Below are 14,854 nucleotides of genomic sequence, written 5' to 3' on the forward strand. Positions count from 1 at the left end.
CCACCTCAAGCGTCAGCTGGCAGGCACGTCCCCCTGATGACTTCTTCCAACAGGAGGAGTGGTTAAAATGTGGTGCTTATCAACACCAAGTCCTAACCAAGAACAATACTTTTGTAGAGAAATGACAAGACCAAGGGAAAGAGATTTAGATGTTTAAGGGCGGCCAGCTATGGAAAGGTAACTAAATATGGGGAAATGAACAAAAAGATAAGGGCTTAGTTAATGAGGTTGGTCACAGAGATTTCTCAGGTGCCCTCTCTCTCGGCTGGTAACAGAAGTTGTCTCTTGTATTAAGAATTGTCCGGCCGTCCTGGCAGCGAGGGGGAAGGGCAGAGAGGTTTTCTTCTGTGTGCTATTCTCCAATTGCCTGAAGTTTAAAATAATCCTAACATCAAAGAGCTGTATTTTGGGGTGGCGTACTGTGAACCCCTCCAGGGACTTCTAGCTTGCCCCCAGTCCTCTTCCGGTTCATGTTCTGGTAACATCTGCTAAAATAAGGAAATTGTCCACCACTTCACCTGTGTTATAATTTCACCAACCAACATGTTGCACCAACTTGTATACTACCCCTGGGATGACACTCCATTTTACCATTTTGCTCTGTAATTATTTTAATATACTGCTTTCTTCTTGGGATTTAGAGTTGAAGCCTTGCCTTCCTAAAATCAATCTTGCCCCTTGGAAACCTCTTGTTCCTTGGATTAAAATTTCACACCTGGATGGTCTGCTAGGAGTAATTCCGTCCCTGCTAAAATTAATTTTGTCCCTGTGTGTTTCACAGCCAAGCTGGAGGTGTAGGTCAGCCAGACCAGCCCTGTAGCCTTTGTCTCCATCCTCAGATTACCTTGCCTCCTGTGAGTGCTTCTTCCCTGCCCTCCACCCCCATGCACACAGATTATGCATATGCAAACACACACACACACACATACACACACACACTCGTGCACAACACTATGTGCGCACTGTACCTTAAAAAATAAATTCATATTGCCCTGGCCGGTTGGCTCAGGGGTAGAGCATCAGCCTAGCATGCAGAGGACCCGGGTTCGATTCCCGGCCAGGGCACACAGGAGAAGCGCCCATTTGCTTCTCCACCCCTCCGCCGCGCTTTCCTCTCTGTCTCTCTCTTCCCCTCCCGCAGCCAAGGCTCCATTGGAGCAAAGATGGCCTGGGCGCTGGGGATGGCTCTGTGGCCTCTGCCTCAGGCGCTAGAGTGGCTCTGGTCGCAACATGGTGACGCCCAGGATGGGCAGAGCATCGCCCCCTGGTGGGCAGAGCGTCAACCCATGGTGGGCGTGCTGGGTGGATCCCAGTCGGGCGCATGCGGGAGTCTGTCTGACTGTCTCTCCCTGTTTCCAGCTTCAGAAAAATGAAAGAAAAAAAATTAATTCATATTAAAAACTTCTTCAAAGTATAGATATGAAATGTCAAGACATCAAACTGAATGACTTAAATATGTACAGGATATTATATGCCAATTATACATCCATGCTGCTGTTGAAGACAAAACCAACACAACCACTCTGAAAGTCCTTACTTAAACATCGTAGCTGTGCAGCGGGGCTTGCGTGAGCGCTGGAGCTGAGATTTAGTCATGGATGTCACGGGGAAGTAGGCATTTAGGGAAGCGGAAGGCGCAGCATGGAAAAGAACAGAAACCGAACTGCAAGGAAAAGGGTGGGAAAAATTCTGAGCCAGAGTTTGAAACAGAGCCAAAGGTCAGGAGGAAACTGTGTGTGGACATAGTGCTGTGACTTATTTGAATGCTCTGTGACCTCCAGCTTCTCTGGAGGCAGGAATTCCCCCTGAGGGAGGGTGGGGAGGGAGGGACGGAGGGAGGGTGGGGAGGGAGGGACGGTGGCAGGTAGATCTCACTGGGTCAGAGAACACACTGGACATAAGCAGGCCTTCTGGGGGGTCCCTCTAAGGCAGGGGTCCCTAAACTTTTTACACAGGGGGCCAGTTCACTGTCCCTCAGACCATTGGAGGGCCAAACTATAAAAAAAACTATGAACAAATCCCTATGCACACTGCACATATCTATTTTAAAGTAAAAAAACAAAATGGGAACAAATACAATATTTAAAATAAAGAACAAGTAAATTTAAATCAACAAACTGACCAGTATTTCAATGGGAACTATGGGCCTGCTTTTGGCTAATGAGATGGTCAATGTTCAGTTGCATATTTGTCACTGTAGCTGTAACTAGTGGTAGGACGGGCTGCCGGAGCCGTGCCATGCTTCCCGCGTCACCGGAAGTAGTACTGTACGTGAGCAACGCTGCGCTTTGCATCTGCATCCTGTGCTTCTCTCACTGACCACCAATGAAAGAGGTGCCCCTTCCGGAAGTGCGATGGGGGGGGCGGATAAATGGCCTCAGGGAGCCACATGCGGCCATGCTGTAGTTTGGGGACCCCTGCTCTAAGGGAATGCCGCTCCAAGGGGAGGGGCAGTTAGCCCCCTGGCTGTCAGGTGGACTCACAGGTGAACCCAGCAGCATGGTTGTCAGGAGCTATGGAGATGGAAGGACCTGCGCCCACTTGGTGGTGGGGAGCAGGACCCCCAGCAGCGGAGGTCAGCAGCAGCCAGGACTGACCTTTGAGCTCAGGTGTGTAAGCTGCCCAGGGATACAAGAAGTCATTCTGGGGCAGAGAGCCTTGCACATACAAGTGGTAACAAAACAATGCGGAGATTTGCACAAAACATGGGGGCATTTGCACGAACAGGGTCCTCATCTGTGCTCAGAGCCTGGCGAGGCTGACTAGTTTCTGTTCACACACGTGTGAAAGGCACTACGTCGATGGGTTATAGCTCTAACAAGGAAGTAGGCTGAACTACCAGGATGTCTCATGAGGAAATGTACAGTTTGAAGGGCTTTAAAAAAATGTTAGTTTCCCTCTGATGTAATCCTTGAAGCATCTTGATTAACCTTTAGGGTTTTGATGGTATAAATTGCCTTCCATGTACTTTTCTCAAAGTTTGGACCACATCTCAAGAAATTGTGCCTAAATGATCTTTCATTCTCTTGAACGGCATAAATAAGACCAACTTCCGTATTCTCTGCCCTAATGCCTCATGATTTCAGCTAGACCAAGATGCCTAAGACAGCATTCGGTAACGATGCCAAGCTGAGTACAGCCAGTTAATACACTGGTTCTCACCACAGAGCTTAACCGGTTTCTCTGCACATGGTAGATGCTAAATAGACATGTGTTCAGTGGATGGATGGATGAATGAATGACAAAAATGAAGTGATTGCAAGATTCTCAACTTAATTCAAGTGAAAGGGCATGTGAGAAATGATAAGAATCTGTGTGTGTGAAAGAGAGAGAGGTAGGAAGTCTAAAGAGCATGATGCAGGAGACTTAGAGACAGATGGATGCTGGAAAGACCCTGAAATAGACTAATGTCTGTGAACCAAGAGGGGAAGCTCTGCCTCCTCATGCACGACAACGGGAGCAGAAGAGATTCAGGTCACGATGAAGGCTGAGATTCCTGGCCAAGCTTAAGTTCAAAACCTTTGGAGGCCCTGCCATCTTCACCGACTGCATGCTTCTGATGGGTAAACAAAGCACAGCCCCTGCCAGTCAAATAAATTCTAATGGCAAAATTGACTCAGGTGGACTTTTTGATGTTAAACACTTGAAATGCATTTCCATCTTATAGGACAGATCCAATTTAAATGGTGCAATGGAAATTACCTCAAATAAAGTAGGGGCTAGCATCACTCATAGGAAGCACTGGAAGTTAAATTGCACAGCTGCTGAGAGAGGAGTGGAGGAGGGGATCCTGGCTTCAGGGAAGAATAGGAGCGACCTAAAGAATCAAATAGCCATGCCTGGCTGGCTCAGTGGTAGAGTGTCAGCCCACCGTGTGGAAGTCCCGGGTTCGATTCCTGGCCAGGACACACAGGAGGAGTGCCCATCTGCTTCTCCACCTTTCCCCCTCTCTTTTCTCACTCTCTCTCTCTTCCCCTCCAGCAGTCAAGGCTCCACTGGAGCAAAGTTGGCCCAGATGCTGAGAATGGCTCCCTGACCTCCGCTTCAGGCACTAGAATGACTCCAGCCCCAACAGAGCGACGCCCCAGATGGGCAGAACATTGCCCCCTGGTGGGCATGCCAAGTGGATTCCGGTCGGGCGCATGCAGGAGTCTATCTCTCTGCCTCCCTTCTTCTCACCTCAGAAAAATACCAAAATAATAATAATAATAATAATAATAAAAGGAATCAAACAAAGACTGTTCTTGGCAGTGAACTTTCAGAAATAAACTCTCGTCCTGAGTGGTCTTACGAGTGTGTCAGACTGAAGAAGATGCTGCACTGAGTTAAAATGAGGTCTTGGAGAATCAGGACTAGAGGCAGGCCATGGAAAACTCAAGGCGCTTAGCAGGTTGAAATTCTGGGGCAGTGGAAATGGTGAGTGATCAGAGAGGAAGCCGGCCCGCGGAGAGGAGAACGAAGCAGGTGCATGCATGCAGGTGCACACAGGAAGGCAAAGCCAAGAACTGATGCCATCTCCACAATCCGATTTGTACCGCGTTCTTGTCCTTCCTGCATCCCCTTCAGGTCCCTGACCTCAGGATGTGTTTATGGGTTGGGGTTCTCTGAAATTTCCTCAGAGCCTTTCAATACACTATTCTTTGAGTTTGGCCAGTTGAAGTAACATTGATCCCCGCCTCTCCTCCTTGAGAAATAACTGATCTTCAGCAGAACCATAAAAGTTCTCCAGGGAAGGGAAGTAGCAGAGAACCACACAGCTGGCTTGTTCTGTCATACAGCATATTTTTTAAAACAAGAAAACGTCAAGTACCTATGAACAATGCTTCCCCCTTCACTGAGCCTTTCGGTGTTGTAAGAGAGAAACTTCTTAACTTCTTTCTTCTGGTTCACCTTACTGAATTAAGGTGCTAGCCATTAGTCGCACAAAGGTGTTCATTTCTGCAACAAACACGGATTGAGCATCTACTCTGTCGGACACTGCTTTAGGGACAGCGAGGGTACAGTTACTGAGACTTGTTCACTGTGCTCAAGGATCTCCCTTAGGAGAAACATATGTCTTAAAGATATCTAGTGCCAGGAATAAAAACCTAGTTAAACTAGGTTAAAAGAGAAAGAGATAATATTAGGAGGGCACAGGGGCATTTCATGGGCATAAATGTGGGCAGGGCAGCCTGAGCTCATGAATGGCCAGAACAAAACGTGGAGAAAGGTGAAAATAAAAGCAATCTCTCTCTCCCCACCCTCTCTCTCTGTCTCTCTCTCTACCACCCCTCCTTCTAGCTCTCCTTTCTACACGCATGACTCAGTTTCTTGGTCTCTTATCTCAGCGTCTTTGTTTTATATGAATAGTTGCAAATGCAAATTGGCATTTTTTATGCTCATTTAAGAGAATGGCCCCAGTGACGCGGAACCCCTAGTCCACGTGACCGGCAAAGACTCTCTATTTCCTCTAGACCCTGAATGCCAATCCCTGGGAGAAAGCCTCATGGATCCAGCCTGGGTCAGAAGACATCAGTCCCATCACTAGGAGGCAGGGCTCTAGGAGTTAGTGACTTCTGGAGGGGAAGCCTGGCAAATGTGGCCTGACCTTCAGGCAGAGCTGACACATTGTTGACATGTCTGCCACATGCTCACATCATGAGGACAATGGAAACCAGTAAGGACAGCACCCCAGCAGTGCTGGCTTACAAGAGAGAATAAAATGTGTAGGTGCGTGGATGAGTCCCAGGAAGCTGCGGGACACACACTTTACTGTTGTTTATTTGTTTTTAGGTTGAGAGTTGCTTTTCTATTGTTGGATGTTATGCAACTCCACCAGTGCCTGGAGACCTGTGGGTGAGTCAGGAACAAATGGAGTCTGAGAGGCACTCGGTCTTGTCATTGATTTACTGGGTAATACTTGAGGAGTCACTGATTACTTCATTTCAAAAATTCCAGGACTTATATGGAATTTCACATTCACTACCCTTTTCAGGTCTATGGAGAAGATGGTGGAACTGTTACAAGATGTATTTCCACTTAGAAACTCTTTTTAAGAACTCATTTGCCAGGTATAGGATTAAACTCTTGTGATGGAAACATATACAATTTCAGAGATACGGCATTTAAGTGAGAGGCGGAGTGTCTACATATAATTCAGTTCAAGTCACACCATACTACATACAAAAAAAAAAAAGATTTTTTTTTTTTTAACTGAGGTTGTCAGGAACCAAGAAAGAAGAAAACTTGGTTCTGAATAAAGGGGATAGGAAAGGCTGGTGGCTGATAGAAAATTCAATTGGAGTCTGAATGTGAACTTTTAAGAGATGAAGAAACAGGAGAAAGTCATTCTAGGCATAAAAACAGCTAAGAAATTAGCAAAGAAGGGTGAGGGAGATGTCATCAGTATATAGATGAATTTGGCCTGAGTGTAGTATACAGGAGGGATGAATGGAGGGAGAGAGACAGCCGAGTCAGGTTAGGGTTCAACTGGGAGTTTAAATGCTCAGATACTTAAACTTGATCCTGTTGACCCGGAATGATTTTCAGCAGATCAATTCTGCATTTTAGAAAGAAAACTGTGATGTATTTGACAAGCATGTGTCAAAAAAAGAGCAAAGTGGGCTTTTTATTTAAAACAAAACAACTGATAGCATGTGTTGCCAACGATAAAATTCAAGATTTCTAATGAAAATTAGAATTTTGGGAAATGTGTATCCACTTGACAGTTTCCCTGGATGGAAAGGCTGTTCTGATGAGATAGGTAGTGGTGTGGTTATAGATTTATAATGTTATGAAATGTGTCAACAATTGGAGATCTGCGTAACTCAGTAAACCAGTATTTTCCAAATGACCACTATATGAAGGAACATATCTTGTATGGGTAAAGATCTATTCAAAGTGCTCAACAGGACAATGAATTTTAATGCACGAAATGTTGGAGGTCAATAAGAAGACGAAAAGACTGGGTGACCCAGGCAGTCAGAGGCTCTCTACCATCTCCCGTCTTTGGAATGTAACTTCTGCCTACTGTTCCCATACTAGGGGCTCATTCGAAGATCCAGCCTTGAGAGAGTGATACATTACTGAGACCACCTGGATGGTATACGTGAATGACTGCACCCCATTAAGGATGCCATACAAATTCTTCAGATCCTGGCTCGTGGGTGCAGAGATCCACAATTAATCCTGTTTTTCCCAACTACATACCTGTGTGATACCAGATCCATTCCTATAATTTCACTGAAATTATATATCACAACAGACTGAATGCAGGAACAGCTATGAAAATCCAAGTATTTATTTTTAAGTAGACATTAAAAATATTGGCAAAAGTGTAAAACAATGCAATTCTCATGAATTTATTTTTATTTTGGGAAATAAAGTTATTTTACATAAAAAGTGTTTTAATGTTAGCATGCAATAAATAGCCTTCTTGTCATTTTAGAGAACATATAAATATTGGAAGATTTATCTGTTTCAATTTCTTAGTTGGTAAGCATTGGTAGAAATATTCCACATAAACAAAAGCTATTTGAGATCCTCAATATTTATTTCCAGCTGTATTGAGGTATAATTGACGATCAATAAGTTTATATATCTAAAATGTACAGTTATAGACTGTATCCACATGAAATGGTTACCACAGTCAAGCTAATTAACTCACCGGCCATCTCACACAATTTATTCTGTGTGTGTATGTGCATGTGTGTGATGAGAGCACTTAAGATTCACTCTCTTAACATATTTTAAGTATACAATACCATATTATTAACTACAGTCATCGTGCTGTACATTAGATTCCCAGAACTTACTCATAACTGAAAGTTTGTACCCTTAGACCGACATCTCTCATTCTCCCCACCCCATCTCTGGTAGCCACCATTTTGTTGTCCTTACTATGATAGACATTTCTAGACTCCGCATGAAAGTGAGATCATACAGTATTTGTCTTTCTCTATTTGGCTTATTTCACTTAGCTTAATGCCCTCTAGGTTCATTCATGTTGTCACAGATGGCAGGATTTCCTTCTAAATGGCTGAATAATATTTCATTACATATATATTAGAGTATAAAGAGCTCCTTTGACCAGAGAGGTGGAGAAACCCTTTCTTAATCTTTTTCCTGCTCAGAACGTGGGGTCCAGCACTGTTAGACCCAGGCAGCAGCGTTCCTAGGAATTTTAAAGCAGGCCTTCTAGAACTGTTTTGTCTCGGGAACCCTTCACACCCTTAAACTGAACGTGGAGCAGCAGTTTGCGCTTTGTTTCCTGAAATTTGAAATTTTTGTCTGCTCTGGAAAAATGTAACTCCGGATTTCTTTTGTACCTCATGCCAGCCTACTGTTAATTTGTCCAGCTCTGAGCACAAATGCAAAAAAAGGGAGAGGGGGAGATTTTCCTTTTTGGCACCCAGAAACAAAGCACAAATTCCTGTCCCACAAGAAGGAATTACCCCACCTCCCTAGCAAGGTCTGTTCCAAATACATACTCACTTTTCAGTGAGTCAAAAGGAAACAGACAAGTATCTCTCTAAAACCTGGCTGACTTCCTGCAAGAAGTCTGTGAAGAGAGTCTGGGTTGGTTGTTGGGTTACCCAGGGGCCACCTAAGAGCACCCCAGGTGATATCTAGAGTCTTAGTAAGTAGGTGAGTATCATAGACAGGTCAGAAAAAGAAGGCCTTCAGGTGTTTGTCAGAATTAGTAAGTAGGGTTAGTCACACAGATAAGAAAACAGGAACGCACCAGGGGCTACCCATTTTGGGTTCCAAGGTATTGAGTTTATGGCCAAGAGATAAGCCGTAACATTTGACGAAGACCAATTTAATACTTTAAAATTTAAGGAGGCATTTAAGGACTCCAGCCTCAGCAAGGGTAAAAGGGAGCATTTAATTTTCACCAACTAGTTAAATTCTTTCCACCTTGAATCACTGTGCTTTCCAGTGACAAAGCCTAACGCATCCATCCCATCCTGTTCACAGTACCCGCTCCACCATGGTGACAATAATTTCCCCAATATGCTGGGCATTTGTGGATGAACCTTTGGAGAAAAAAAAAGTCAGGTTTAAAGAGAAGTGAATATCCTATTTCTTTGGTTGGTGAGTAAAAATGTCACACACGGTTATAGAATGTTCTCTTTCCAGATAGGAGGCTGACATGATGGAAGAAAGTGGTCACAGTGATGAACACACACACACACACACACACACACACACACACCCCACCCACTAGTCCTGCAGCAAGCAGGTTTTGCTTAAATGTCACCTCGGATAATCATAGCTTGGAAGCAGATTTAGTTTCCAACCTGGTCGTTCTGCTCTTATTTTTGTCAGCGTCCCCGCCCACTTGGGAACGGCGGGGCTAGCCCCGCACCTCGCAGCCCCCGAGAGCGGGATCCCACCCGCGCTGAGGGCTGCAGGACAAGAGCTGCAGAAGGGCCAGGGGGTCCTGGAGACCCAGGTCTCCGACGGTCGGTGGTGGGGCGAGGGGACAGGCTGGCTGTCGCCATCGGAGGCGCCCAGGCCGTGCCGTCCAGAGCAGGGAGGGTGCCATCCGCGCCGGCCGCGTCCCCACGGTTTCCGGGCGCGGGGCTAGGCCCGGGTGGCCGAGTGCAGGTGCGGTTTCCGGGGGCGTGGGGCCCAGGTGCGGCCCCGGCGCGGGCGGGCGGGGTGGGGCGGGCACATCCGCGTTCACGGGGCGGAGGGGCGGGCAGGCGGGGGCGGGTCTTGGCGCCCCAGGAGCGGCTGGAGCTACTTCTCCCTGCTCCCGCCGCGCTGGGAGACCAACCTCCGCACTGCTTGGCGCGTGTTGGGGTCTCGGGTCGCTCTGCAGTCCCCGAGCAGGCGCAGGATGCGGCGGGCACGCGCGAGGACCGCGCCGCTGAGGCCGGCGCTGCTGCTCCTGCAAGGTAAGCGGGGACGGTGCTCCGCAGGGGCAGCGGAGGGGCCCGCGGTCCCGGGTCAGGGGGTAGGGGCACGAGCCGTGGGGACTCGGGCGCAGTCAGCGCGCGCCCCCGGTCCGACACCACGTCGACCCAGGCGCCCCGCCATTCGGGCGAGATGGAGCGACTCCCCTGGCCCTGCCCGCGCTGCCCCGCCTGGTGTCCGCACGATGGGGGCAGGACTCGCCGTCTGTTAAGCAGCTTTCAAAGTCAGGTCAGTGCAAGCTCCGATTTCAGGCGCACGCGCACGTGCAGACTTGTGCACACTTGTGCACCGACAGTGGGCATGAGTGGCAATCCATCCCGGAGGGCGAGTCCAGCAGCCCGGCTCAGACAGGTGCGGCGCCTGACCCGGGCCAAGGGGAGCTGTGGGTCCCGGGGCGGGAGCCTGCCCCTCCTCAGCGCCATGCCTGGTGGCTTTTGCAGGAACCTGGGAACCCCTAAATGCTGATTTTTCGGCCCAAGGGTGTGCTCTGCTCCCGTTTCTTCGGGACGCAGCACTGATGTTTCTTGCGATAGGGGACGTAGGAAAACCGAGCGCCTCCTAACTACTTGGAGGAGGGGAATTCCTCCTTCCCTTCTTTCTGCCTTCCTCTTATTGTTCCAACGTCGTCTGTTCAACGAATGTAAACTCCGGGCCAGGAAAAGTTCTTTCCACTGTCTTGATCTTGGCGCCACAACAGGAGAATTGATGGAGCAGCAGCTCCGACTGCAGGGCAGCGAGAGGGGGGCCCACCAGGCTCCTGACTTATTTTGCCCCCAGTGTGGAAATGAGGCTGGGGTGCTGGGCTGCTGCGCGACCACCGTGCAGCAGCTCTTCTGCTGAGTTTAGTATGTGCTTACTTTAACTTGACTTGGGGAAAGGGGAGGGAGGGAGTCCCAGTCGTATTTTGTAGTTTGATCCCCCATCAAGACGAAAACATCTCTGATTTTCGAAGTTTTTATTTTTTTTACAAAGAAGATAACTATTTCCTAAACTCCCTGCCTTGAGGCACCTAGCTAGTCACTGTTCTTTATCGTGGAAGAAACCTAATCCATGTGACCCTGCAAAGCATTTCCCCCAGGTCAGAGAGAACTGAGAAAGAGCCTCACCACCTGCAAGACAATGTGGTTGGATTTCAGCCTCACCTGTGTCTGCTGCTCGAAGATACTCTCTCTTGCCCCGCCTCCTCCCCAGAATGTTCCCAAGGGGAGGGGCCTTCAACCCTAATTTAGGGGTTTCACATAAAGTTGGATTCATGTGGAAGATCAGGCCCGGGCAAACCACAGGCTTCCCACGAGCTAATCGACATTTAACACTGAGCTGCTTCATCTCTCTTTTATTACCCATTATTAACGGAAGCTATGGAAACATAACATCATCTTCTTCTGGTGGAAGTGTTGAGGCTTGTCTTTGAAAGAGCAGTGAGATGCTGGAGTGGAATGTGTGGCTTCAAGGCACGAAGTCAGGCACCAAGATTTTAACCCGGAGGTCATTTGAAAGGACAGCTTCGTGCAAGCAATGATTTAAAATGATGTGCAGGTAAAGCATTTTGTATAATTACTTCTTCCTTCTGCTCCAGTGATTTGCATATTCAATGAACCAATTTCCTCCCAATTCAGGGCAATCATAAGAAAGCTTTGCCCTTTTCCACATCAGTGGGGGTTCTTAGGGGAGCAACGTCATTTTGGGGGGTTTACCATGAATATCCAAGACCAACATGAGGAATTGAAATCCCTAGGTGAGTGATGTCTGAAGTTTTATAGGGCGTGACCCTATCGGCCCAGGATTCATTGTTACTATAAGCACACAATTGTACACTTGGACAAGTTATGTGATATACAGACATACCAAAAATGTAAACGTTAGTGTGTGCATATATGTGTTTAGACGTCTCACATTCTCTCCACCGTACCTGCCAACTACAGTAGAAACAAATCTCATGTTAACAATCAGATTCAAATTCACTTTCCATAATGCTTCCTGCAGGTACTTAAGGAAAAGCAGTGCTCAAAATTAGTTCCTGTGATGGTAACAGGGAGTGGGGTGGAGGGGTGGGGAAGGGAGGAGGAAGGAGAGGGAGGGAGAGGGGGGAGGGGAGGGGCACAAAGAAAACCAGATAGAAGGTGAGGGAGGATGATTTGACTTTGAGTGAGGGGTATGCAGCATAATCAAAGGTCAAAATAATCTGGAGATGTTTTCTCGGAACATATGTACTCTGATTTATCAATGTCACTGCATTAAAATTAATAAAAATAAGATTAAAAAATTAGTTCCATATTGATCACGTTTCATTCATGTCTTTGTTGAAGTGCTTGCCCTTGTATGGGTAGTCGGCAGGTTGAGGTTGGAAACGAAAGACCGTGAGAGGCCTGGAGAATGCGCCTTAACTAATAGGTCCAGAGAGGCAAGGGAAATGCAATTTTTTTGTGTGTATTTTTTGGAAGTTAGAAGCAGGGAGGCAGGCAGACTCCCACATGCGCCCGACTGGGATCCACCCGGCATGCCCATTAGGGGGCGGTGCTCTGCCCATTTGGGGCGTTGCTCCCTTGGGGCCAGAGCCATTCTCAGGCCCCAGCCGACTTTGCTCCAATGGAGCCTTGGCTGGGAGAGGGCGTGAGACAGAGAGAGGAGAGGGGGAAGGGTGGAGAAGCAGATGGGCGCTTCTATGTGCCCTGGCTAGAAATTGAACCCAGGACTTCCACACGCTAGGCCGACGCTCTACCACTGAGCCAACTGGCCAGGGCTGGGAAATGCAATTTTTAAGTGCACGATTTTTAAGTCACTTATATTCTCTAGTGTGTCACCAAGCCAAACAAGGGTAGTTCTTCACGCCTCTTGGGTTCTAGATTTCTTCTCTTCTCTTTCTGGTACCCAGAATCTTTCCCTTCTTAATGATTATTTTCAAATCCTCTCCCTCATTTCCCCTCAGGCTGTAAATAGTCTGGCATCTTTCTAGTTAGCAAGTCCTTTTACTCTGTGGGTTGGCAGGTCTTTCCTCCTGAAGCACCCGCAGCCCTGGCTTCTCCTCTCCCGAGTTCTCTTACCTTCCTGGCCGTTTGCGCGCAGTGCCCTCCGCTGGCTCTCACGCTGGCTGGGTCCTGGCCAGTGTCCGCCCAGCTCCACCCCAGCTCCTCCTCTACGCGCTGCAGGTCCCCTCCGGCAGCCACAGCCTGGGTCAGTGCCCCAGCCAGGCTGCCCCTGACCGTGAGCAGTGTTCCCATCTAGGTGTTGTATGAGCAGGAGCTCAACTGGAGTCAGCAGCTGCCCTCTGAAACCTGCCCTTCTGTTGTCAGCTGCTGTTTGATGGCGCATTCCGGGCGAACATGACCCCAGGAACCCTCTCCTTGTTCTCAGGCTCATGGCCAACGTCCTTCCAACCTCCGAGTTCTGTCCCTTCCCCCTAGCCCGTGCAGCCTGTGCTGTATCATCCACGTCACGCCCTGGGTGTTTTGTGTCCGGACTACTGGAGTGTACACACTGGTTTTCCTGTTTTGGTCTCTGATCCCTCCAGTCCAGTGTGCTCATTGTCACCAGTGTTATCTGTCTGAACGCTTCTCTGTCTCTGATCTCTCCCTCGCTTCAATCGTTTGGTGGCTCCCCTTCTTACGTAGGGTCAAGTCCAAATTCCTTGGCAGATCGGAAATGCCCTTTGCTCTCTGTCCGCTGGCTACCTGTTCAGCCTTTCCTCTAATACGCCTGTCCTCGCTCAGGGGCACACACAGGCACTCACACTGCGGGAAATGCATGTGCGATACACGCACACACACAGCTCCATGCACCTTCTGTGTCCGACCGCACCTGATCATACTGTCTTTAGTGTTGGCGTATTTTCCAGGCTGTTCTCTTTGTCTTCCCTGCCTGGATGCTTCCTACTTTTTGTCTCATCCCTTTGTAACTCACTATTGTCTTATGTTAGAAGAGATGACCTCCAAAGTAGGCCAGGTTTTTCTTTTATAATGAAAAGAAACTTTTGAGGGGATCTCCCATTTCTAGGACCCACCCCCAGCCCCAGAGCACCCTCTGATCCAGGAATTCCCCTCCCCCTTGGGCTACGGCTGCCCAACCTCCTCAAAGCTTTGCTCTCTGAAATACTGGTTCACACCTCTCTTTGATTTAAATTAATGGATTGGAGCTCGGGATTTAGTATTCAAAACCAGTTACTCATATGCGTCTGATGTGCAGCCAGGTTAGGAAGTAACTGCTGAAATATTAGCGCCGCACCTCCTCCTAATGAATTAAAATTCCAGCGTGGCCTGTACTACCTTGCTGCGAGGTGACCACCAAGACAGGCTGATTTCAACACCAAGGGGCGGTGCATGTGCCAGGTTGAGCGAATTCCCTCTAAAGGGGGTGACGAAGGCTCCTGTCTTCGTGTGCGGACAGTCTCGGGCAGAAAAGGGAGCAGTTATGTGACTGCAAAGCAGTGAGCTTCTCATGATGGAATTTCAGACATCCCTCCAAATAAAGACACCTCCAGCCAGTGTGTCAGAAAAAAAGCATTGCAGGAGAAATGGGGAAGATGGATGGGACCCAGCGTATCCTCCGGACGCCATGGAAATGTTACCACTAGAGTCACAAGCCGTAGTCTGGACTGTCGGCCATGCCTGAGACGTCGCTGAAAGGGTCAGCATAAAACGGGAAGAAGCAGTCTAATCATCTCTGCAATGATGTGGAAGATTTTGTGGTTGATTGGTTGGTTTCATTTGTCATGGTAACTAATGATTTACCTGGAAAAAAATTTAAAAAGAAATGCACAGAAGAACAGCCCTATAAAGAGAAGACTCTTGAGACCATACCAGGTGCTCTGTGAGAAAGGGGTCCCCCCAGGTGACCCCCAGGGGTCTTGGTGATCTGGCCATACTGAAGTCCGTAGCTAGGATTTGATCAGATCTTTGTGTGGTAACTGCTGCACGTCAGGCAATGTGCCAGGCCCGGTGCGGAAACATGGGACACT

The 14,854-nt window shown here is 48.1% G+C and overlaps 1 protein-coding gene across 2 annotated transcripts in view; it reads left to right on the forward strand.

The window, feature by feature from the left end:
- Positions 1-9,710: 9,710 nt before the first annotated feature.
- The window catches only part of ITGA2 (integrin subunit alpha 2), a 92,946-nt gene continuing 87,802 nt past the window's right edge, over positions 9,711-14,854 (forward strand). For both annotated transcript variants that reach the window (XM_066240713.1, XM_066240724.1), the window contains exon 1: positions 9,711-9,884. In XM_066240713.1, coding sequence (XP_066096810.1) covers positions 9,827-9,884 — 58 coding nt within the window. In that variant the 5' untranslated portion in view covers positions 9,711-9,826. The remainder of the gene's footprint in view (positions 9,885-14,854) is intronic.

This window comes from Saccopteryx bilineata, chromosome 1 (genome assembly GCF_036850765.1).
Source record: "Saccopteryx bilineata isolate mSacBil1 chromosome 1, mSacBil1_pri_phased_curated, whole genome shotgun sequence".
NCBI classification, from domain to species: domain Eukaryota; kingdom Metazoa; phylum Chordata; class Mammalia; order Chiroptera; family Emballonuridae; genus Saccopteryx; species Saccopteryx bilineata.